At 45.2% G+C, this 22604-nt stretch overlaps 1 protein-coding gene across 2 annotated transcripts in view; it reads right to left on the bottom strand.

Moving 5' to 3' along the window:
- The window catches only part of TUBGCP4 (tubulin gamma complex component 4), a 38741-nt gene that overhangs the window by 14734 nt on the left and 1403 nt on the right, over nt 1–22604 (bottom strand). Inside the window, exons 3-10 of one of the 2 annotated variants that reach the window (XM_074966738.1) lie at nt 18067–18189; nt 17499–17552; nt 17112–17168; nt 13253–13332; nt 9371–9572; nt 4295–4460; nt 2111–2235; nt 916–966 (exon numbers count right to left, since the gene is read on the bottom strand). In XM_074966738.1, the coding sequence (XP_074822839.1) occupies nt 916–966; nt 2111–2235; nt 4295–4460; nt 9371–9572; nt 13253–13332; nt 17112–17168; nt 17499–17552; nt 18067–18189 (858 nt within the window). The remainder of the gene's footprint in view (nt 1–915; nt 967–2110; nt 2236–4294; nt 4461–9370; nt 9573–13252; nt 13333–17111; nt 17169–17498; nt 17553–18066; nt 18190–22604) is intronic. The other variant, XM_074966740.1, reaches the window with a different exon arrangement.

Below are 22604 nucleotides of genomic sequence, written 5' to 3' on the forward strand. Positions count from 1 at the left end.
GGGCAAGTTTAGTCTTGAGAAAAGAAGATTTGGCATGGGGGGAGGTGGAGACCTAATAATTTTCAAATACATGAGGGGCTGTTTATAAAGAGGATGATGATCAAATTGTTCTTCATGTCCATTGAAGGTAGGACAAGAAGTAATGGCCTTAATCTGAAGCAAGGGAGATTTAGGTTAAATATTAGGAAAATTCTTCTAACCATAACGGTAGTTAAATTCTGGAACAGGCTTCGAAGGGAATTTGTGGAATTCCCATCACTGGAGGTTTTTAAGACCAGGTTACCAGCAGTTCTCAAACTCTTGGTTGAGACTCCAAAGTGGGTCGCGACCCTGTTTTAATGGGGTCGTCAGGGCTGGCATTAGACTTGCTGTGGCCGGGGACTAAAGCCAAAGTCTGAGCCCCGCCACTCAGGGCTAAAGCCGAAGCCTGAGGGCTTCAGCTCTAGGTGGCAGGCTCAGGTTACAGGCCCCTCCAACCTGAAGCCCTTGAGTTATTGCTTTGGACCCCCAGCCAGGGCCGTGGGGCTTGGATGGGCAGGCTCAGGCTTCAGTCCCCCACTCCTGGGGTCATGGAAGTAATTTTTTTTTTTTGTCAGAAGGGGATCGCAGTGCAATGAAGTTTGAGAACTCCTGGGTTAGACAAATATCTGTCAGGAATGGTCAGGCACTGAGGTCCTGCCTCAGTGCAGGGGACTGGACTTGATGGCTTTGAGCTCCCTCCCAGCCCTACATTTCTCTGATTCTATCGTAGACCCTGAAAGATCATGCCATGCTCTCCCATTTCTAGGATACAGGAGGCGAGAACAGCTTTGTCCAATGGAGGCAAACACAGAAAATGAGTGTGGACACTGGATGGGAAAGAACTAATTTAAAAATCTCTCAATTTCAGCTTTTTCAGAGAAATAGTTATGTTACCTTCAGTTGTCCTAGTAAATCTGATTCTTCTACCATCAGCTTCCATAGGTGCTAAGGAGAAACCAGAACATGCTCAGCAGAACCCAGCACTCCAAACTCGGTGTTCTTAACTGAACCTACTCAATCAGAACATTAGCTACCACACTCAGAAAACCATGATGATGAGCATGGTTAAAAAAAAAGTCTACATATAACTGAATCCATCCAAAACTAGGGCAGAATAAGAAGAGGGAGTATCCGTTTGCTGGCAGCCCATGTTAGTAATTAACGAACCCTCTAACTCACACCATCATGATTACTTTTGGCAGCAATCTTAAATATCAGTCAAATACAAGTAGCTCTTATAAGAAACTGTAATGGAGTCAAACTCTGTTACCAAACCAACTCCATCCCCCCTCCTAGGAAATGCTTTATTTCAACTCACTTCCCTCAGGGGGATGGCTTGGGAACTAGCATTATTCCTCTGAGGTTCCCACTGATATGGGCTCTACTGACAAGTTTTATAATTAACAGACAAAACTTCATTAAAGTTGCTTCTTCGGGTGTTTCGGACTGTAACTCTCCTTGATATGTATATTTTAACTAAGTATTTAAAAGTATGGAAATGAAAAAATAAAGGAGGGTAGGTAAATGTTCAAATACCCACTTTTCATATAATCTGATAAATAGATATACAAGTACACTATCAATGTACATTCAATAAACAAATATCCTCTAGCATTATCCTCTCTCAGTACAGTTTTAGAAGTCAAAAACCTTTAAAGTTTGCGGACACTAACTCCTTTTTTTCCCCCTCCCACAGCAAATAAGCAATAGTTGTCCATTAATTTCCTTGTCTCACTAAAAATTGACAACATACAGCTCAGGAGCCCTGTAAAGTCTCCAGTTCCACTGCCTGCTCCTGCCATGCCTGTTCACCTCATGAGCTCTGGAGAGTGTCCCACCTTCCCCAGAACTCACTCACTCTGCAGGTTCTGAGACACACCATCTTCTAGAATCAAGGAGCTCTCCAGGGGTTCATGCTTCTCTCCCTAGCTATCCTTGGGATCTAGTCAGCATTCCCTCAAGCACATTCCCTCCCAAAAGATTTGGTCCATGTGGTGTTTCTATGCTGCAAAGAGAGAGGCATACGGTTCTAAAGTGTTTAAGCCCCTGGTAGGAGTTGTGGACCCAGGACCCCGATATGTTGGATTACCTCAGCAACTGTGCTCCGAATCCAGTCAACCACAGCCTCAAAGTCCACCAGACTAAAGAGTGGCTGCTGCTTGAGGCGGTGTAGCTCTGCAGCAAAAGTGTCTTCCTGGTTCTTCAAGATGGAGCCTACCCAGAAAAGGGAAGAGCATCTGGACTGAAGTAAAACAGTACAAAAAAAGCAAGATACTTTCCAGGTAAGCTACTAACAGACTGTTCAGCAGTCTTTGCCCAGTAAAGTTGTGTGTGTGGATTGCCTAGGAACATTTTGCCAGCCCTTCATGCTCAAAGTCGCTTACTCATTGGACAACAAATTACTTCTTACCTACAGCTCTAGGCCATCTAGTAAGTGGAACATTTCCAGAGAGCCAACAGAGTGGCTTGTCACAATAGCAAAGCATCTGTCACTCTGCAAGCAATGATGTTTCCTGCTAGTTCCATCCCAATCCAGGACTCAGATCAGATTTTTTGACCAACTAAGCTAAAAACCAAGCCCCTCTCTTTTACTGTCTTTGGCCTTGTCTACACAAGAATACTGAATGAAGCGCATCCTCACTAGTCACCCTCACCTGGTCTAAGGTTTGCCTTTGTGTCTACATTGCGCACCCCCGCCCCCCATAACTGGATGCAGGCTCATCTTGGCTGGCTCAGCAGTGACAACTTAGTTTGTTGGTTGCAAGTCCCATTCTGTTTCTACCTCCACACCATGCCCCCTTTGGGAATGGCCCCCCACAGAATCTCTCCTACCCAGGAATGGACTCTGATCCTACTACCCCTTCTCCCCGACCCATGCTCTCTCACATGTGCCCTGCCCCACCAATAATAAACCCCCCTGCTTCAGCTGTGCCACGCCTCAGCTGGCGAGACTCTGATGGTTCACCAGTTAGTATTCACTCTGACAAACAGCAGGTGGAACATCAGAGCAGGAATTCCAGCTGGTGATCCATGGATGGACTGCGGGATGGGGTTGAGAGGTGGTAGCTGCTCTCCTCACCACCCTCAGCTACCAGCTCCATGCCACCTCTTACTGCGCCTGCTAGTGGCAGACACCCTTGTGCTGGCAAACCAGTGTGTGCCTCAGCTGACTCACTGGCTGAGGCATAAGCGAGGGAGATACCGTGAAGGGGTGTGGCAGTGTACACTCCCAGTGGAATCGCCATGTAAAGACCTCTGAACCCAAGGTGGGAGGCTCTCCAGGATGCTTGATGGGGGTCCACTTCTGATGAAGAGGAAATATTAAGGGAGACTGAAGTGAGGTGGGGAGAGGAGGGGGAACTCAGGAAGTATGCCAGCAAAGGAGCTGTTGATTTTGATAGTGCACAGATTTTACTGCATCCACACAGTCAACTGTGCTACAGAGTTTCAGGGCTAAGTTGCACTAATTATTGCCTCCCCAACAATCGTCTGACAAACTTTTGCCTGTGGTCCTAATAGCTATGAAGTCATTTGTCCGGGGTGGGGGATGGACACATGACCACTGCTGTCCCTGTACTGGCATCTGCGCATGACTCCAAAGCTGAGAGATCAGGGCTGAGTGAAAATGTGAATGGAGCTCTGTGGTAGGTCTCAGAGGAAAGCATTCATCACATCAGCTCTGAGAGCTTGCCTCATCTGATGGAACGGGTTTCTAAACCATAAGGAGCTAAAACAGCATTTATATCACTAACAAGACTGGATACTGATAGTTGCTCTAAGCCTCTTTATAGCCAACTTGTGCCATGTTGCTTCTGCTGGAAAGTTGTGAGATATGGGGTGAGGGGGGGGAAGACTAGGATACTGGATGAGATAGAATTTGGGCATCCTTCTGGCAGGATCTTAGGTGTTGATATAGACAAGCTTTTCTCTATGAAACACTGAAGGGTGAGTCAGCCAGAAACACCTGAATACACATTCTTGGCTGCTGTGATAACCACAACTTTAAGAGCTAAATGGGAGGGAGTAGAAACCTCCATAGCTTCAAAGCATGGCTTGTAAGTCCAAAGTAAGTGCTGGTTCTTGCACTGAAGGTGCGCCAACTATTTAAAACTCTTCTCAGACGCATCCAGACAAACCAAAGATCGTAGTATTGAGAGATGTATCATACAACTCTTTGGAAAGTATTCTCTGGTTAATCAAAATGAACAAAGACCATGGGGAAGCCAAGTTCTGGCAAGGAGCCAAGTAAACAAGCCAGACAGCTGTTTCCTACCTTTTCTGGTCAGGTTCACATTTTGATTCTCAAACATCTGTACTGATTCTCCCACAAAGAGGATTTTCTCAGCAACCCGCACAGGTATGTATGATGGTAACATTTCGACTCGCAGAGAAAACTGTTTCAGAGACGGTGCTAACATGTTCTCCTCCTCAATCAGGCGCTATCACAACCCCCAGTGAGATGAACGGGGAAGCAGTAGAAAACACAAGGCCAGGCAGAAAGAGGGATTGGGGGAACAAACAGAAAGAAAGGTGCCAGGGACAAAAAAACAAGAGAGAGGAAAACCAATGTAAATAAGGTGGCAAAAAGGCAAACCCACCCTACATTATTAAGATACAGGTAAGTCTAACTGATTCCAGTGGTGTTTTAGCCTGTTCCTAATCTATGCCAGCAGCCTCTCACTCCTTCAGTAATTTGTTTCCTTGAAAGCTGCATACGAAAGGCTTTTTGAAAATACAGTGTTATATTAACTGGTTCTCTTTTATCCAATATTCTGTTAACATATTCAGACGTTCTGTAAAGTAGAAATGCATGATTTTCCTTAACAGGAGCAGTGCTACTTTGTCCTTATGTTAATCTAGATATTTCGTAACTCTCTAATCAGTATTTCAACCAGTTGTCTTGGTACTGATGAATAAGGTTCACTGGTCCATAATCCAAGGATCACCTCAGTACCATTTCTAAAGAGCTGAATTGCTACTCTCGCTGGTTCTCCAATTTAATAGTGGATTTCAGGAAGTATTTGCATATTTTTGTTAACAGTTCAGCCACTTTGTTCTCAAGTCCCTCCAACACTCTTAGATGAAGACTGCTCAGTCCTGACGACTTGTTCTTAATTTATCAGTTCATTCTAATATCTCCCTCCTCTGCTGACACTTCAGTCTGAGGGTGCCTCATAATCATAGAATAACAGGGTTGGAAGGGACCTCAGGAGGCCATCTAGTCCAACCCTCTGCTCAAAGCAGGAACAATCCCCAACTAAATCATCCCAGCCAGGGCTTTGTCAAGCCTGACCTTAAAAATATCTAAGGAAGGAGATTCCACCACCTCCCTAGGTAACGCATTCCAGAGTTTCACCACCCTCCTAGTGAAAAAGTTTTTCCTAATATCCAACCTAAATCTCCCCCACTGCAATTTGAGACCATTACTCCTTGTCCTGTCATCTGCTACCACTGAGAATAGTCTAGATCCATCCTCTTTGGAACCCCCTTTCAGGTAGTTGAAAGCAGCTATCAAATCCCCCCTCATTCTTCTCTTCCGCAGACTAAATAATCCCAGTTCCCTCAGCCTCTCCTCATAAGTCATGTGTTCCAGTCCCCTAATCATTTTTGTTGCCCTCCGCTGGACGTTTTCCAATTTTTCCACATCCTTCTTGTAGTGTGGGGCCCAAAACTGGACACAGTACTCCAGATGAGGCCTCACCAATGTCGAATAGAGGGGAACGATCACATCCCTCCATCTGCTGGCAATGCCCCTACTTCTACATCCCAAAATGCCATTGGCCTCCTTGGCAACAAGGGCACACTGTTGACTCATATCCAGCTTCTCGTCCACTGTAACCCCTAGGTCCTTTTCTGCAGAACTGCTGCCGAGCCATTCGGTCCCTAGTCTGTAGCGGTGCATGGGGTTCTTCCGTCCTAAGTGCAGGACTCTTCACTTGTCCTTGTTGAACCTCATCAGATTTCTTTTGGCCCAATCCTCCAATTTGTCTAGGGCCCTCTGTATCCTATCCCTACCCTCCAGCATATCTACCTCTCCTCCCAGTTTAGTGTGATCTGCAAACTTGCTGAGGGTGCAATCCACACCGTTCTCCAGATCATTAATGAAGATATTGAACAAAACTGGCCCGAGGACCGACCCTTGGGGCACTCCACTTGATAGCGGCTGCCAACTAGACATGGAGCCATTGATCACTACCCGTTGAGCCCGACAATCTAGCCAGCTTTCTATCCACCTTATAGTCCATTCATCCAGCCCATACTTCTTTAACTTGCTGGCAAGAATACTGTGGGAGACCGTGTCAAAAGCTTTGCTAAAGTCAAGGAACACCACATCCAATGCTTTCCCCTCATCCACAGAGCCAATTATCTCGTCATAGAAGGCAATTAGATTAGTCAGGCATGACTTGCCCTTGGTGAATCCATGCTGACTGTTCCTGATCGCTTTCCTCTCCTCTAAGTGCTTCAGAATTGATTCCTTGAGGACCTGCTCCATGATTTTTCCGGGGACTGAGGTGAGGCTGACTGGCCTGTAGTTCCCAGGATCCTCCTTCTTCCCTTTTTTAAAGATGGGCACTACATTAGCCTTTTTCCAGTCGTCCGGGACCTCCCCCGATTGCCATGAGTTTTCAAAGATAATGGCCAATGGCTCTGCAATCACATCCGCCAACTCCTTTAGCACTCTCGGATGCAGCGCATCCGGCCCCATGGACTTGTGCTCGTCCAGCTTTTCTAAATAGTCCCGAACCTCTTCTTTCTCCACAGAGGGCTGGTCACCTCCTCCTCATGCTGTGCTGCCCAGTGCAGTAGTCTGGGAACTGACCTTGTTCGTGAAGACAGAGGCAAAAAAAGCATTGAGTACATTAGCTTTTTCCACATCCTCTGTCACTTGGTTGCCTCCCTCATTCAGTAATGATTTTCTTCTTGTTGCTAACATACCTGAAGAAACCCTTCTTGTTACTCTTAACATCTCTTGCCAGCTGCTACTCCAGGTGTGATTTGGCCTTCCTGATTTCACTCCTGCAAGCCCGAGCAATATTTTTATACTCATCCCTGGTCATTTGTCCAATCTTCCACTTCTTGTAAGCTTCTTTTTTGTATTTAAGAGCAGCAAGGATTTCACTGTTAAGCCAAACTGGTCGCCTGCCATATTTACTGTTCTTTCTACACATCGGGATGGTTTCTCCCTGTAATCTCCATAAGGATTCTTTAAAATACGGCCAGCTCTCCTGGACTCCTTTCACCCTCATGTTATTCTCCCAGGGGATCCTGCCCATCAGTTCCCTGAGGCTGTCAAAGTCTGCTTTTCTGAAGTCGAGGGTCCATATTCTGCTGCTCTCCTTTCTTCCCTGTGTCAGGATCCTGAACTCGACCATTTCATGGTCACTGCCCCCCAGGTTCCCATCCACTTTTGCTTCCCCTACTAATTCTTCCCAGTTTGTCAGCAGGTCAAGAAGAGCTCTGCCCCTAGTTGGTTCCTCCAGCACTTGCACCAGGAAATTGTCCCCTACACTTTCCAAAAACTTCCTGGATTGTCTGTGCACCGCTGTATTGCTCTCCCAGCAGATATCAGGGTGATTGAATTTTCCCATGAGAACCAGGGCCTGCGATCTAGTAACTTCCGTGAGTTGCTGGAAGAAAGCCTCGTCCACCTGATCCCCCTGGTCCGGTGGTCTGTAGCAGACTCCCACCACAACATCACCCTTGTTGCTCACACTTCTAAACTTAATCCAGAGACTCTCAGGTTTTTCTGCAGTTTCATACCAGAGCTCTGAGCAGTCATACAGTTCTCTTACATACAATGCAACTCCCCCACCTTTTCTGCCCTGCCTATCCTTCCTGAACAGTTTATATCCATCCATGACAGTACTCCAGTCATGTGAGTTATCCCACCAAGTCTCTCTTATTCCAATCACATCATAATTCCTTGACTGTGCCAGGACTTCCAGTTCTCCCTGCTTATTTCCCAGGCTTTGTGCATTTGTGTACAGGCACTTGAGATAACTCGCTGATCATCCCGCTTTCTCAGTATGAAGCAGGAGTCCTCCCCCCTTGCGCTTTCCTCCCTGTATCCCACTTACCTCAGGGCTTTGGTCTCCTTCCCCTGGTGAACCTAGTTTAAAGCCCTCCTCACTAGGTTAGCCAGCCTGCTTGCGAAGATGCTCTTCCCTCTCTTCATTAGGTGGAGCCCATCTCTGCCTAGCACGCCTCCTTCTTGGAACACCATCCCATGTCAAAGAATCCAAAGCCTTCTCTTCAACACCACCTGCGTAGCCATTCGTTGAGTTCCACAATTCGATGGTCTCTACCCAGGCCTTTTCCTTCCATGGGGAGGATGGACGAGAACACCACTTGCGCTTCAAACTCCTTTATCCTTCTTCCCAGAGCCACATAGTCTGCAGTGATCCACTCAAGGTCATTTTTGGCAGTATCATTGGTGCCCACATGGAGAAGCAGGAAGGGGTAGCGATCCGAGGTCTTGATGAGTCTCGGCAGTCTCTCGTCTCTCTCATCGTGAATCCTAGCTCCTGGCAAGCAGCAGACTTCTCGGTTTTCCCGGTCGGAGCGGCAGATAGATGACTCAGTCTCCCCGAGGAGAGAGAGTCCCCGACAACCACCACCCGCCTCCGAGAGAAGGAAGGCCAGGATAAAAGAAGAATGGAAGACGTGTTGTGATCGGTGCAATCTATATGCGGGCTGATGGACCGATCGATTAAGGTGATCAGGCTGATGTAGTATTGGTCCCAGGATATTAGAGAGACAAGGTGGGTGAAGTTATAACTTTAACTGGACCAACTTCTGTTGGTGAGACAAGCTTTTGAACTTATACAGAGCCTTTCTTCAAGTCTAGGAAAGGTGCTAAAGAGTCACAGCTAAGTTTCCCAGACCTGAAGAATTCTGTATAGCTTGAAGTTGGTCCAATAAAAAATATTACCTCACCCACCTCCTCACTTTACTTGGTGTAATCTGATCCTTTCTAATGGCCTCACTAGAATTGAATCTCCCTTTTCTGAAGGATATCTGCTTAGTTTGAACCTCTTGGACTTAGCCATTTATCCATGCTAAACTTTTCTCCTTTTCTTACTTTCCTGCTTCCTTTCTTGTTTGACGTATGTGTGCCTTATGTGTGGCACAATCCTTAAAACATTCCAAATCCCTCACCTCTATGACCTCACCAGTCCTTTTTGCCTAGTTTGTAGCTGCATATTACAGTATCTCATTGATTTGTCATCCTACCATGGCTTATTAATGCCTGTTAAGTCATGGATCTTTCATTGAAGCAGAAAAAGACAGATTTCTGACTACATTCTCTAATGCTCTGAGAATGCAGGTTAAAACATGACAATCTCACCAGATCCTGCAGCTCTCGCAACTGTTTTCCTGTTAATCCCCCAATTCCCAGGTCATCGTCCTCTTCTTCAGGCTGGGCAGGGACATTCCCAGAAGATGGGCCCTGTTTAACAAAGAACTCTTCATGTTGATCTAGGAGCAGTCCATGCAGCATCCAGGCAGAGAGCTGCTTATACATGACTCCATGACACACAGCCAGGATCCTGGGGACCAAGCATAATGGAAAGTGAAAGAAGGCAGTGTATATAACAATCAGAACGAAATACACACCACGCATCCTGCCTCATACTGAGAAACAGGGGCGATCAGCAGGTTACCTCAAGTGCCTATATACAAATGCACGAAGCCTGGGAAACAAGCAGGGAGAATTGGAAGTCCTGGCACAGTCAAGGAATTATGATGTGATTGGAATAACAGAGACTTGGTGGGATAACTCACATGACTGGAGTACTATCATGGATGGATATAAGCTGTTCAAGAAGGGCAGAAAAGGTGGGGGAGTTGCACTGTATGTAAGAGAGCAGTATGACTGCTCAGAGCTCAAGTATGAAACTGCAGAAAAACCTGAGAGTCTCTGGATTAAGTTTAGAAGTGTGAGCAACAAGGGTGATGTCGTGGTGGGAGTCGACTATAGACCACCAGACCAGGGGGATGAGGTGGACGAGGCTTTCTTCTGGCAACTCGCAGAAGTTACTAGATCGCAGGCCTTGGTTCTCATGGGAGATTTCAGTCACCCTGATATCTGCTGGGAGAGCAATACAGCGGTGCACAGGCAATCCAGGAAGTTTTTGGAAAATGTAGGGGACAATTTCCTGGTGCACGTGCTGGAGGAACCAACTAGGGGCAGAGTTCTTCTTGACCTGCTGCTCACAAACTGGGAAGAATTAGTAGGGGAAGCAAAAGTGGATGAGAAACTGGGAGGCAGTGACCATGAAATGGTCGAGTTCAGGATCCTAACACAAAGAAGAAAGGAGAGCAGCAGAATACAGACCCTGGACTTCAGAAAAGCAGACTTCGACTCCCTCAGGGAACTGATGGGCAAGATCCCCTGGGAGAACAACATGAGGGGGAAAGGAGTCCAGGAGAGCTGGCTGTATTTTAAAGAATCCTTATTGAGGTTACAGGGACAAACCATCCCAATGTGTAGAAAGAATAGTAAATATGGCAGGCGACCAGCTTGGCTTAACAGTGAAATCCTTGCTGCTCTTAAATACAAAAAAGAAGCTTACAAGAAGTGGAAGATTGGACAAATGACCAAGGATAAGTATAAAAATATTGCTCGGGCTTGCAGGAGTGAAATTAGGAAGGCCAAATCACACCTGGAGTTGCAGCTAGCAAGAGATGTTGAGAGTAACAAGAAGGGTTTCTTCCGGTATGTTAGCAACAAGAAGAAAGTCAAGGAAAGTGTGGGCCCCTTACTGAATGAGGGAGGCAACCTAGTGACAGAGGATGTGGAAAAAGCTAATGTACTCAATTCTTTTTTTGCCTCTGTCTTCACGAACAAGGTCAGCTCCCAGATACTGCACTGGGCAGCACAGCATGGGGAGGAGGTGACCAGCCCTCTGTGGAGAAAGAAGTGGTTCAGGACTATTTAGAAAAACTGGACGAACACAAGTCCATGGGGCCGGATGCGTTGCATCCGCGAGTGCTAAAGGAGTTGGCGGATGTGATTGCAGAGCCATTGGCCATTATCTTTGAAAACTCATGGCGATCAGGTCCTGGACGACTGGAAAAAGGCTAATGTAGTGCCCATCTTTAAAAAAGGGAAGGAGGAGGATCCCAGGAACTACAGGCCAGTCAGCCTCACCTCAGTCCCTGGAAAAATCATGGAGCAGGTCCTCAAGGAATCAATTCTGAAGCACTTAGAGGAGAGGAAAGTGATCAGGAACAGTCAGCATGGATTCACCAAGGGCAAGTCATGCCTGACTAATCTAATTGCCTTCTATGTCGAGATAACTGGCTCTGTGGATGAAGGGAAAGTGGTGGACGTGTTGTTCCTTGACTTTAGCAAAGCTTTTGACACGGTCTCCCACAGTATTCTTGCCAGCAAGTTAAAGAAGTATGGGCTGGAGGAATGGACTATAAGGTGGATAGAAAGTTGGCTAGATTGTCGGGCTCAACGGGTAGTGATCAATGGCTCCATGTCTAGTTGGCAGCTGGTATCAAGTGGAGTGCCCCAGGGGTCGGTCCTCGGGCCGGTTTTGTTCAATATCTTCATAAATGATCTGGAGGATGGTGTGGATTGCACCCTCAGCAAGTTTGCAGATGACACTAAACTCGGAGGAGAGGTAGATACGCTGGAGGGTAGGGGTAGGATACAGAGGGACCTAGACAAATTGGAGGATTGGGCCAAAAGAAATCTGATGAGGTTCAACAAGGACAAGTGCAGAGTCCTGCACTTAGGACGGAAGAATCCAATGCACCACTACAGACTAGGGACCGAATGGCTCGGCAGCAGTTCTGCAGAAAAGGACCTTGGGGTTACAGTGGACGAGAAGCTGGATATGAGTCAACAGTGTGCCCTTGTTGCCAAGAAGGCCAATGGCATTTTGGGATGTATAATTAGGGGCATTGCCAGCAGATGGAGGGACGTGATCGTTCCCCTCTATTCGACATTGGTGAGGCCTCATGTGGAGTCCTGTGTCCAGTTTTGGGCCCCACACTACAAGGATGTGAAAAAATTGGAAAACCTTCAGCGGAGGGCAACAAAAATGATTAGGGGACTGGAACACATGACTTATGAGGAGAGGCTGAGGGAACTGGGGATGTTTAGTCTTCAGAAGAGAAGAATGAGGGGGGATTTGATAGCTGCTTTCAACTACCTGAAAGGGGGTTCCAAAGAGGATGGCTCTAGACTGTTCAGTGGTAGCAGATGACAGAACAGGGAGTAATGGTCTCAAGTTGCAGTGGGGGAGATTTAGGTTGGATATTAGGAAAAACTTTTTCACTATGAGGGTGGTGAAACACTGGAATGCGTTACCTAGGGAGGTGTTGGAATCTCCTTCCCCAGATGTTTTTAAGGTCAAGCTTGACAAAGCCCTGGCTGGGATGATTTAGTTAGGGATCGGTCCTGCTTTGAGCAGGGGGTTGGACTTGATGACCTCCTGAGGTCCCTTCCAACCCTGATATTCTATGATTCTAAGGTGGTCAGTCAGCATGGTGAGAACTGAAGTGCTTAGAAGTGAAATTTGCTCATGGAGGAAGGTGGGAGGCCTTGAGTGTGCCATTAAAGTACAGTTTGTTTACCTCCCTCACACGAAGTAGGATCAAACTGCTCCTACTCACTTAGCTGCCATCTTAGCAGCTCCATGATCTGCACCTGGAAAGTCAGTGCCCTAATTTCCTCCTCCAAGGGAACCCATTTCTAGTAATATTCAACCAATCAAATCACCCCATATCTGAATCTCCAATCTATGTTCCAGGGGGTCGGCTGACACAATGGAACTTCTTCCATTGCAACTTCCACACAAATTGCATTAGGTAAGGGGAGAAGTGCGGGGGTGGGAGACAGACTTACAAAGCCATTCCTAAGCCAGTCATAACTTTCCCTCATTGTCAGTCTCAGCAGAAAGGCCAGGGAGACTAAACTCCCATCTACCATAGGAAATGCCTCACAAGCTCAGGAGTGAGATTACTGGCAGTTCAGTGTGTGAAGGAAGCTTGTACTGCAGCTGTCTATGGTGTACTTATCCTATACATAAACAGAGGACTTGAGCCTTCAGGGCTATCAGCTTAGCATTCCACTCCTGCCTTTCAGATTGCACAGGGCTCTTGTTAGACATATCTCTATTTGTTATAGCTAAAGAGAGAAGATATTTTGGCACTAACTTCAGCTGTTACAAGAGCATAATAGCCAAGCAGTAGTATTAGTGAATCTCCTTACTTTTCCAGTGCACTACGCACAGGGGGCAGCCCCCCACAGCTGTGTTTATGGACAGTCTCCAGGAGTTGACAGCCATGAATCTGCAGAAGAAACAAAGTGGTCAAACTGGATTTGCAGTGAGAAATCTTCCCTTGATTCTGTACCGAAGTTTCAGATGTTCAAATGCTACACTTACGGCTGAATGTACAAAGAAGGCTTTGCAATGACAATGGAAATGGTGCATGGGTCTCAGTGAGAACTGGAAGGTAGGGGAAATATGGATAGTAATTCCATGCTCAAATAATAAGAATATAGCAGTAGAGATATGTTACCGACCACCTGACCGGGATGGTGATAGTGACTGTGAAATGCTCAGGGAGATGAGAGAGACTATTAAAATAAAAAAATAATAATAGGGGATTTCAACTATCCCCATATTGACTGGGTACAGGTCACCTCAAGATGCGATGCAGAGATAAAGTTTCTTGACACCTTAAATGACTGCTTCTTGGAGCAACTAGTCCTGGAACCCACCAGAGGAGAGGCAATTCTTGATTTAGTCCTAAGTGGAGCACAGGATCAGGTCCAAGAGGTGAATACAGATGGACCACTTGGTAATAGTGACCATAATATAAAATTAACATCCCTGTAGTGGGGAAAACACCACAGCAGCCCAACACTGTAGCATTTAATTTCAGAAAGGGGAACTACATAAAAATGAGGTTAGCTAAACAGAAATTAAAAGGTACAGCACCAGAAGTAAAATCCCTGCAATCTGCATGGAAACTTTTTAAAGACACCATAATAGAGGCTCAACTTAAACGTATACCCCAAATTAAAAAACATAGTAAGAGAACCAAAAAAGGGCCACCATGGCTAAACAACAAAGTAAGAGAAGCGGTTAGAGGCAAAAAAGCATCCTTTAAAACGTGGAAGTTAAATCCTAGAGAGGAAAATAGAATGGAGCATAAACTCTGGCAAATGAAATGTAAAAATATTATTAGGAAGGCCAGGAAAGAATTTGAACAACAGCTAGCCAAAGACTTAAAAAGTAATAGCAAAAATATGTTTAAAATACATCAGAAATAGGAAGCCTGCTAAACAACCAGTGGGGCCACTGGATGATCGAGATGCTAAAGGAGCACTCAAGGACGATAAGCCCATTGCGGAGAAACTAAATGAATTCTTTGCATCGGTCTTCACGGTTGAGGATGTGAGGGAGATTCCCAAACCTGAGCCATTATTTTTAAATGGACATATCTGAGGAACTGTCCCAGATTGAGATGTCACTAGAGGAGGTTTTGGAACAAATTGATAAACTAAACAGTAATAGGTCACCAGGACCAGATGGTATTCACCCAAAAGTTCTGAAGGAACTCAGATGTGAAATTGCAGGACTACTAACTGTAGTCTGTAACCTGTTATTTAAATCAGCTTCTGTACCAAATGACTGGAGGATAGCTAATATATCACAAATTTTTTAAAAGGGCTCCAGAGGTGACCCTGGCAATTACAGGCCGGTAAGCCTGACTTCAGTACCAGGCAAACTGGTTGAAACTATACTAAAAAACAAAATTGTCAGACACATAGATTAACATAATTTGTGGGGGAAGAGTCAACATGGTTTTTGTAAAGGGAAATCCTGCCTCACCAATCTACTAGAATTCTTTGGGGGGGGGTCAAAAAGCATGTGGACAAGTGGATATAGTGTATTTAGATTTTCCGAAAGCCTTTGACAAGGTCCCCCACCAAAGGCTCTTAAGCAAAGTAAGCTGTCATGGGATAAGAGGGAAGGTCCTCTCATGGATCGGTAATTGGTTAAAAGGAAACAAAGGATAGGAATAAATGGTCAGTTTTCAGAATGGAGAGAGGTAAATAATGGTATCCCCCCAGGGATCTGTACTGGGCCAAGTCCTATTCAACATATTTATAAATGATCTGGAAAAAGGGGTAAACAGCAAGGTGGCAAAACTTGCAGATTATACAAAACTACTCAAGATAGTTAAGTCCCAGGCAGACTGCGAAAAGTTACACAAAAGGATCTCTCAAAACTGGGTGACTGGGCAACAAAATGGCAGATGAAATTCAGTGTTGATAAATGCAAAATAATGCACACTGGAAAATATAATCCCAACTATGTACATAAAATGATGGGGTCTAAATTAGCTCAAAGAAGAGATCTTGGAGTCATTGTAGATAGTTCTCTGAAAACATCCACTCAATGTGCAGCAGCAGGCAAAAAAGTAAACAGAATGCTGGGAATAATTAAGAAAGGGATAGATAAGAAGACAGAAAATATCATATTGCCTCTATATAAAACCATGGTACACCTACATCTTGAATATTGTGTGCAGATGTGGTTGCCCCATCTCAAAAAAGCTATATTGGAATTGGAAAAGGTTCAGAAAAGGACAACAAAAATCATTAGGGGAATGGAACAGCTGCCATATGAGGAGAGATTAATAAATTTGGGAGTTTTCAGCTTGGAAAAGAGATGACTAAGGGGGGATATGACTGAGGTCTATAAAATCATGACTGGTGAGGAGAAAGTAAATAAGACATGTTATTTACTCCTTCTCATAACACGAGGACAAGGGGGTCACCAAATGAAATTAATAGGCAGCAACAAAAGGAAGTATTTTTTCACACAATGCACAATCAACCTGTGGAACTCCTTGCCAGAGGATGTTGTGAAGGCCAAGACCAGAACAGGGTTCAAAAAAGAACTAGATAATTTCATGGAGGATAGGTCCATCAATGGCCATTAGCCAGGATGGGCAGGGATGGTGTCCCTAGCCTCTGTTTGCCAGAAGCTCAGAATGAGCGACAGGGGGATGGATCACTGGATGATTACCTGTTCTGTTCATTCCCTCTGGGGCACCTGGCACTGCCTACTGTCCGAGGACAGGATACTGGGCTAGATGGACCCTTGGTCTGATCCAGTATGGCCATTCGTATGTTCTTATATACCCTCCTCCCACACCCCACATAAGGGCCCAGCAGACTTGTGGACTCCAACACACAAGTTCTCCCATAACCACCTGTTACTGGCTAGAGGACAGTTTAATTTCATGTATTGTGAAGTCAGAAATCCTGTTTTTCCTGCCTTGTCCTTTGGATTTATAAGACTCAAGAAAAAGAAATCCCAGTCATCAACACACAGTAAAGGTGGAAAATGTGCTCCATACTTTTCTACTGTGAATTAAATGTGATCCAAGACAAAGACTCTGTGCAGTCCCACCCCCAAAACTCATCTGCTTCCATCCTTGCTCCAAACCTTTCCCTCTGTTTCTCCATTCAAACCTGTCTCAGAATCTCTTTCCCCAACCACAGAAATGCACAACCTTCCATTCCCACCAGCTCCAATTACAGTCTTACCAGCTCACTCCCTCCCCCGCAAATCTGTAAATTACCAAAGGGAAAATAAGGGAATTTGATATCAGTGCACAAGCTTCATGCTGCTGGGCTACCTCCACCATACAATTTTTCTGCCTTAGTCTCTCCATCTATTTATGTAAGTGACACCAAATGAGCAGTGTCCAAGATGCCTCACTGACATTAGTGAAAAACCAATCCATAGCCTGTAAATAGATAATCTGCTCCATACACAGGGAGCACATATGGATGGTTCTGACTAAGCCAGCGCTTCATTCTTGCTGATCCTCAAAAACCTTCCCTGGCCTGAACCATGCAGTCTTCAGGAGGAAGATACAAACTCTGAAAGGAAAAGCAAATGTTTCCTGAGGAGCCCCATCTACCTATCTCCGACAAGCTCTGTCAAACATCTGGTGTCACTTACACCATCATGCAATTTTAACTTAAGGGAATGGATGGGAACAACAGATTCTGCTACAGAGAAACCTGCTCCTAGTTACTGTACCTTCTGGGTCTTGATCTGCTCCACCACAACCATCACTGAGGGGAAGAGGAGTTGGAACTGCAAAGCAAGGACCAACATGTAAAAATAGGGTCCTAAGTAGCGATATGTAGGGATGGGGCATTTAGGGGCTAGTACGGACAGCAGCTGGTTGTGGTAGTTTATCAGTCTATCACCTCACTGGCCCCACTTAGTGTTCTGGATGTCCCTGGAAGAGAGACCATGGCTTCTGCAGAGATGAGATGACATTAATACAACTTTAAGTGTATTTAAGTGCTCGGAATTTAAGTGTACAAACATCAGAAATTAAAGTTTTAGTAACAATGGTAGCTCTGCAACACTGCACATGCTGTATATACCAGTAGTAAGATGACAACAAATGGAACATACCTGATCCAGGGAGTAGTTAATGTGGGAGATGGAGAGGTGAGGGTCAGCCAGGAACTGCAACAACAGAAAAGTTAGTAAAAACCAAAATAAGCCTCTAATCTATAGCACTAAACCTTGGTGGAAAAAGGTAAAGAGCAGAACTGTACCCTCAAAAGTCCCAATAACTTTAGCTCACATAGATCTTTTCACAGAGACTTTTGAATCATATCCCCCTTCAGGCTGCTACTTTGATGAGAGTGAGCAGCCCATGCAATCACTGGGCATTGACTCAAAGTGAATCTACCCAAGAGATGGTGTGACGCCTACCAACTTGGCTGACACACCATAGATTTAACCAAGGACCTTCAGAGCTTGACCTAGAGAATGAGGATCTGAATCTGAGGACTGTGACACTTGCATTCTCTATGGATGACAGAGTGGATCAGACACAGAGGGGGACATGTAGCACACTGACCAGTGGGTTATAGTGGAACCTCACAGCAGCAATTTGGAAGACACCCCTGCACAGTATTTCAGCTCATAACATTGAATAGAGCACAGCTTCTTCCTCCAATTTTCTCTCCCTTACCTCCTGCTCCAGGTCAAGCAATGCCTGTCGATAGGGCTGCAGCACTGAATCAAGCCCTGTACAGAAGGCCCGCAAGTAAATCCCATGTAACCCACACTGGTTCTGCTGCGAAGGGTGATGATCCTAAAATCAAACAGTAAGTTTTGAATTAGCCCCAGTACACTGGTGAGTGGACTGGGGACTAAGACCCAGATCCCTGAGATATTTAGGCACTTAGCTCCCATTGAGTTCAACCTTCAGCACCTAAATATCTTTGAGGAGCTAGGCCTAAGTGACTCAGTGGATAAATGTGTTCACCACTAAGTCACCAGTTTAAACATAGTGAAGCCCATCTTAAACCACTGAAAGTACCAATAAAATCAGCTGTTAATCAGAGGTGGGTCAGCTGGCAAAGATGGAGCAGAATTGTATTCAGTCCCTTTGGATGTACAAGGAACTCCCGAGACAGAAGATTGCATAATACAGTGACCATCTGTACATTTCATTTTGTGCTGACATGAACTGTTCACAAGTGGATCTCAAACTACTTTGCAAACTGTAATACAGCCTTGCCATCCCTGTGGGATAAGTGAGCATTATCCTTATTTTACAAATCCAGCCAGTCTGTTGGTAACAAGAAATCATTATAACCTATGTTAATGCTTTTTTTTTTAAACCAGAAAAGATTTGAGTCCAGTTTTGAATATGTAAGTATCCATATCATGCCAACATACATAGCCTCCTGCCTCTATCTGTTTAAGGGTTTTCTATACAATCATCATGGTAGTATTTAAGCACCTATCAGATAAATTTAGGTTTGCACTGTAAAGCCAGTAATGGATTCATGAGTCATTTGCTCTTCTCTCTTCCTTGCTGGAAAAGACTGCTTGGCATGCATATGTATGTTTCTCCCCCATCAGTCTACTCTTCCCTCTCTCCCCCTCCCAATTAATTTGGTTAAGGTGGGAAAGATTGAGATTGTATTCTGGAAAGCAGTGTCTCTGAAAATTATGTGGAAGGTCATTGTAGATAACCAACTGCACACGACCTCCCTATGCAATGCTGTTGCAAAAAGGGCTAACAATACTGGGATGTATTAACACAGGAATGAGGCACAGGAGTAGGGAGGTAATATTACCTCTATACATGACATTGGTGAGCCCACTACTGCAGTAGAGTGTCCTGTTATGGTATCCACTTTAAAAAAGGACGTGGTCTAGAAACCCTGGTTTACTATTAAAGGCTAGAGAGAAACTTGATATATGTAGCTTATCAAAGAGATATTTAAGAGACAACTCTACCAGTCTATAGTTACCTACACAGGGAGAAGGCAACTAATATTAGAGGGCTCTTTAAACTAGTTGACCAACTCATTACATGATCCAGTGGCTAGAAGCTGAAGTCAGCAAAGTTCAAAATGGAAAAGAAATGCAGCTTTTTAATGAAAGGGTAATTCACCACTGAAACAGATTACCAAGGGATGTGGTGGATTCTTCATCAGGGACTTTTAAAAAGATCTGATCTAGCTCAGTGCAGAAATCACTGGGTGAAATTCTATAATCCATGTTATGTGGTAATCAGATTAGAGACACAATGGTCTTTTCTGACTTTAACACACATGAATTCGTCGAAAAGGAGTATCTTGATGACCTGTCTATTGACATTAAGACCGCATGGACCATGAAGACCAAAATCTTTTCTTAGCACTGTAGGTAGTTGATCCAGTTCAAGACCGAGATACATTGGTAAAGGAAAATATGGAGGAAAGTTTGTACGACATTTTCTGGGCTGTACCTATTGTGCGGCTAAAGGACTGCAGCCTCCAAGACTGTCTGTCAGCTTTCTCCAGCAATTTTTTTTAGGACCTCAAAGGCTGAAATGGGACCCTGGTGTTTAGAATGAAGATGCAAGTTAATAAGCTTTAACTTTTATCAAGACAAAGTAATCCTACCCCTCTAATATCCTTTGTTCATTCCCTTTGTTCTGACATTCTCATTTGTACACCCTGGTCGTTTGTTCCATTGCGGTGAAGGCTTCAATGAGCACAGAGGGCCTCTAATTAGATTTCTGCAGCTCTATCCAAGTTTATGCTTGCAAGTCTTTTAATCCATTCCATTAAACAAGACTGAGCTGCTCCATGCAGACAGCATCAGGCTTTGGGAGCAGGTTAGGTTGATGCACAAATGCAGAGAGAAGCATGTTTAGTGACCTTGACTGAGGGGAAGAGAAAGTGTGCCTGAGAGGGACCTTACAGACCTCACAGTTCAACTGGTTATGGAAGAGTCATCCACTGCATAAGACAGAGAGCTACATGTCCCCCCACCTCATATCTCCAACATACTCATCCTGTGGTTTCACATCTTTGTTCTTTCTACTTCCCCATTCTAGACACTTCCAAATAAGTTATATAAACAGAGCAGTGAGGTATTTAAACCATAGGAGGAAGGAACTCATTTTTAAGATTACTACCTAAATGTGTTTTAATTGTTTTACTGAAATTTCATTACTCTGTATGTACAAGTCTAACATACAACTAGAGAGAGTTTCACAATGCTATTTTTAATGTGAACCTAACCTGGAAAGAGTAAACACATAGTGGCATAAATTTCAGAGTGGGAGCTATTCATAGAATATCTAGTCCAACCCCCTGCTCAAAGCAGGACCAATCCCCAACTAAATCATCCCAGCCAGGGCTTTGTCAAGCCTGACCTTAAAAATATCTAAGGAAGGAGATTTCACCACCTCCCTAGGTAACACATTCCAGTGTTTCACCACCCACCTAGTGAAAAAGTTTTTCCTAATATCCAACCTAAACCTCCCCCACTGCAACTTGAGACCATTACTCCTTGTTCTGTCATCAGCTACCACGGAGAACAGTCTAGATCCATCCTCTTTGGAACCCCCTTTCAGGTAGTTGAAAGCAGCTATCAAATCCCCTCTCATTCTTCTCTTCCGCAGACTAAACAATCCCAGTTCCCTCCGCCTCTCCTCATAACTCATGTGTTCCAGTCCCCTAATCATTTTTGTTGCCCTCCGCTGGACTCTTTCCAATTTTTCCACATCCTTCTTGTAGTGTGGGGCCCAAAACTGGACACAGAACTCCAGATGAGGCCTCACCAATGTCAAATAGAGGGGAACGATCATGTCCCTCCATCTGCTGGCAATGCCCCTACTTCTACATCCCAAAATGCCATTGGCCTTCTTGGCAACAAGGGCACACTGTTGACTCATATCCAGCTTCTCGTCCACTGTAACCCCTAGGTCCTTTTCTGCAGAACTGCTGCCGAGCCATTCGGTCCCTCGTCTGTAGCGGTGCATGGGATTCTTCCGTCCTAAGTGCAGGACTCTGCACTTGTCTTTGTTGAACCTCATCAGATTTCTTTTGGCCCAATCCTCTAATTTGTCTAGGGCCCTCTGTATCCAATCCCTACCCTCCAGCATATCTACCTCTCCTCCCAGTTTAGTGTCATCTGCAAACTTGCTGAGGGTGCAATCCACGCCATCCTCCACATCATTTATGAAGATATTGAACAAAACCGGCTCCAGGACCGACCCTTGGGGCACTCTGCTTGATACCGGCTGCCAACTAGACATGGTGCCATTGATCACTACCCGTTGAGCCCGACAATCTAGCCAGCTTTCTATCCACCTTATAGTCCATTCCTCCAGCCCATACTTCTTTAACTTGCTGGCAAGAATACTATGGGAGACCGTGTCAAAAGCTTTGCTAAAGTCAAGGAACAACACGTCCACCACTTTGCTTCTTACAGAAAATAGTTCTATAGTTCAATAATGAGTTAAAAGTTGAGAAAGCTTTTTCCAGGGATAATCTGAAAGTCTTGTGGAGAGAAAGTAGTTTTGTCCTTTCTGAAGTCTATTTTTCATAGCAATATTATCCCATCCTGAGGCAGCTTAGTTAATACATTTTGCTTTGAAAAATTAGTTTAGCCATAAGTGTTTCTCTATCCTTTCATTTGTGGGGCTTAAGACCTAATTCAGCCCTGGCAAAAGCACCACCCACTGACTTCAAATGAGAGGCCAGATGCTCAGGGAAGTGCTGAAGTGGACTGTGTCTTTCTCACTGGACAGATATTTCTGGAGACAGTGTGATAGGTTTGTTTATTGCACATTAGCAAACTGAAGGACTATTTTCTAGTAGGGTAACAACTTAATAAGCCTCTGGGGTAGGCCTCATTTTATACGCAATAATCAATATATGATGGAGTTTAATTAGAGGCACATCCCAGGGTGAGCAGACATCCCGATTTTATCAGGACAGTCCCAATTTTAGGGGACTCGTCCCACATCCCAACCTTACATCGGTCGGGCTGCCCTTTGTCCCAATAGCGGGACCGTCCGGACCGCAGCCGCGGTGCCGCCGCTCACCGCTTCCTGGGGCAGCTCCCGGCACCTGCCCACCGGCAGGAGCGCCACGTGCTGCAGGGGCGGGGCTTGTAGGCACCGGGAGAGGCAGAGAGCCCTCTGCCCTGACCTGACCTGCGACCCTAGGAGCCAGAGGGACCTGCCTGCCGGATGCTTCCCGGGACGGGAGCCGCCCC

Source organism: Natator depressus, chromosome 10 (assembly GCF_965152275.1).
Source record: "Natator depressus isolate rNatDep1 chromosome 10, rNatDep2.hap1, whole genome shotgun sequence".
Classification (NCBI taxonomy): Eukaryota; Metazoa; Chordata; order Testudines; family Cheloniidae; genus Natator; species Natator depressus.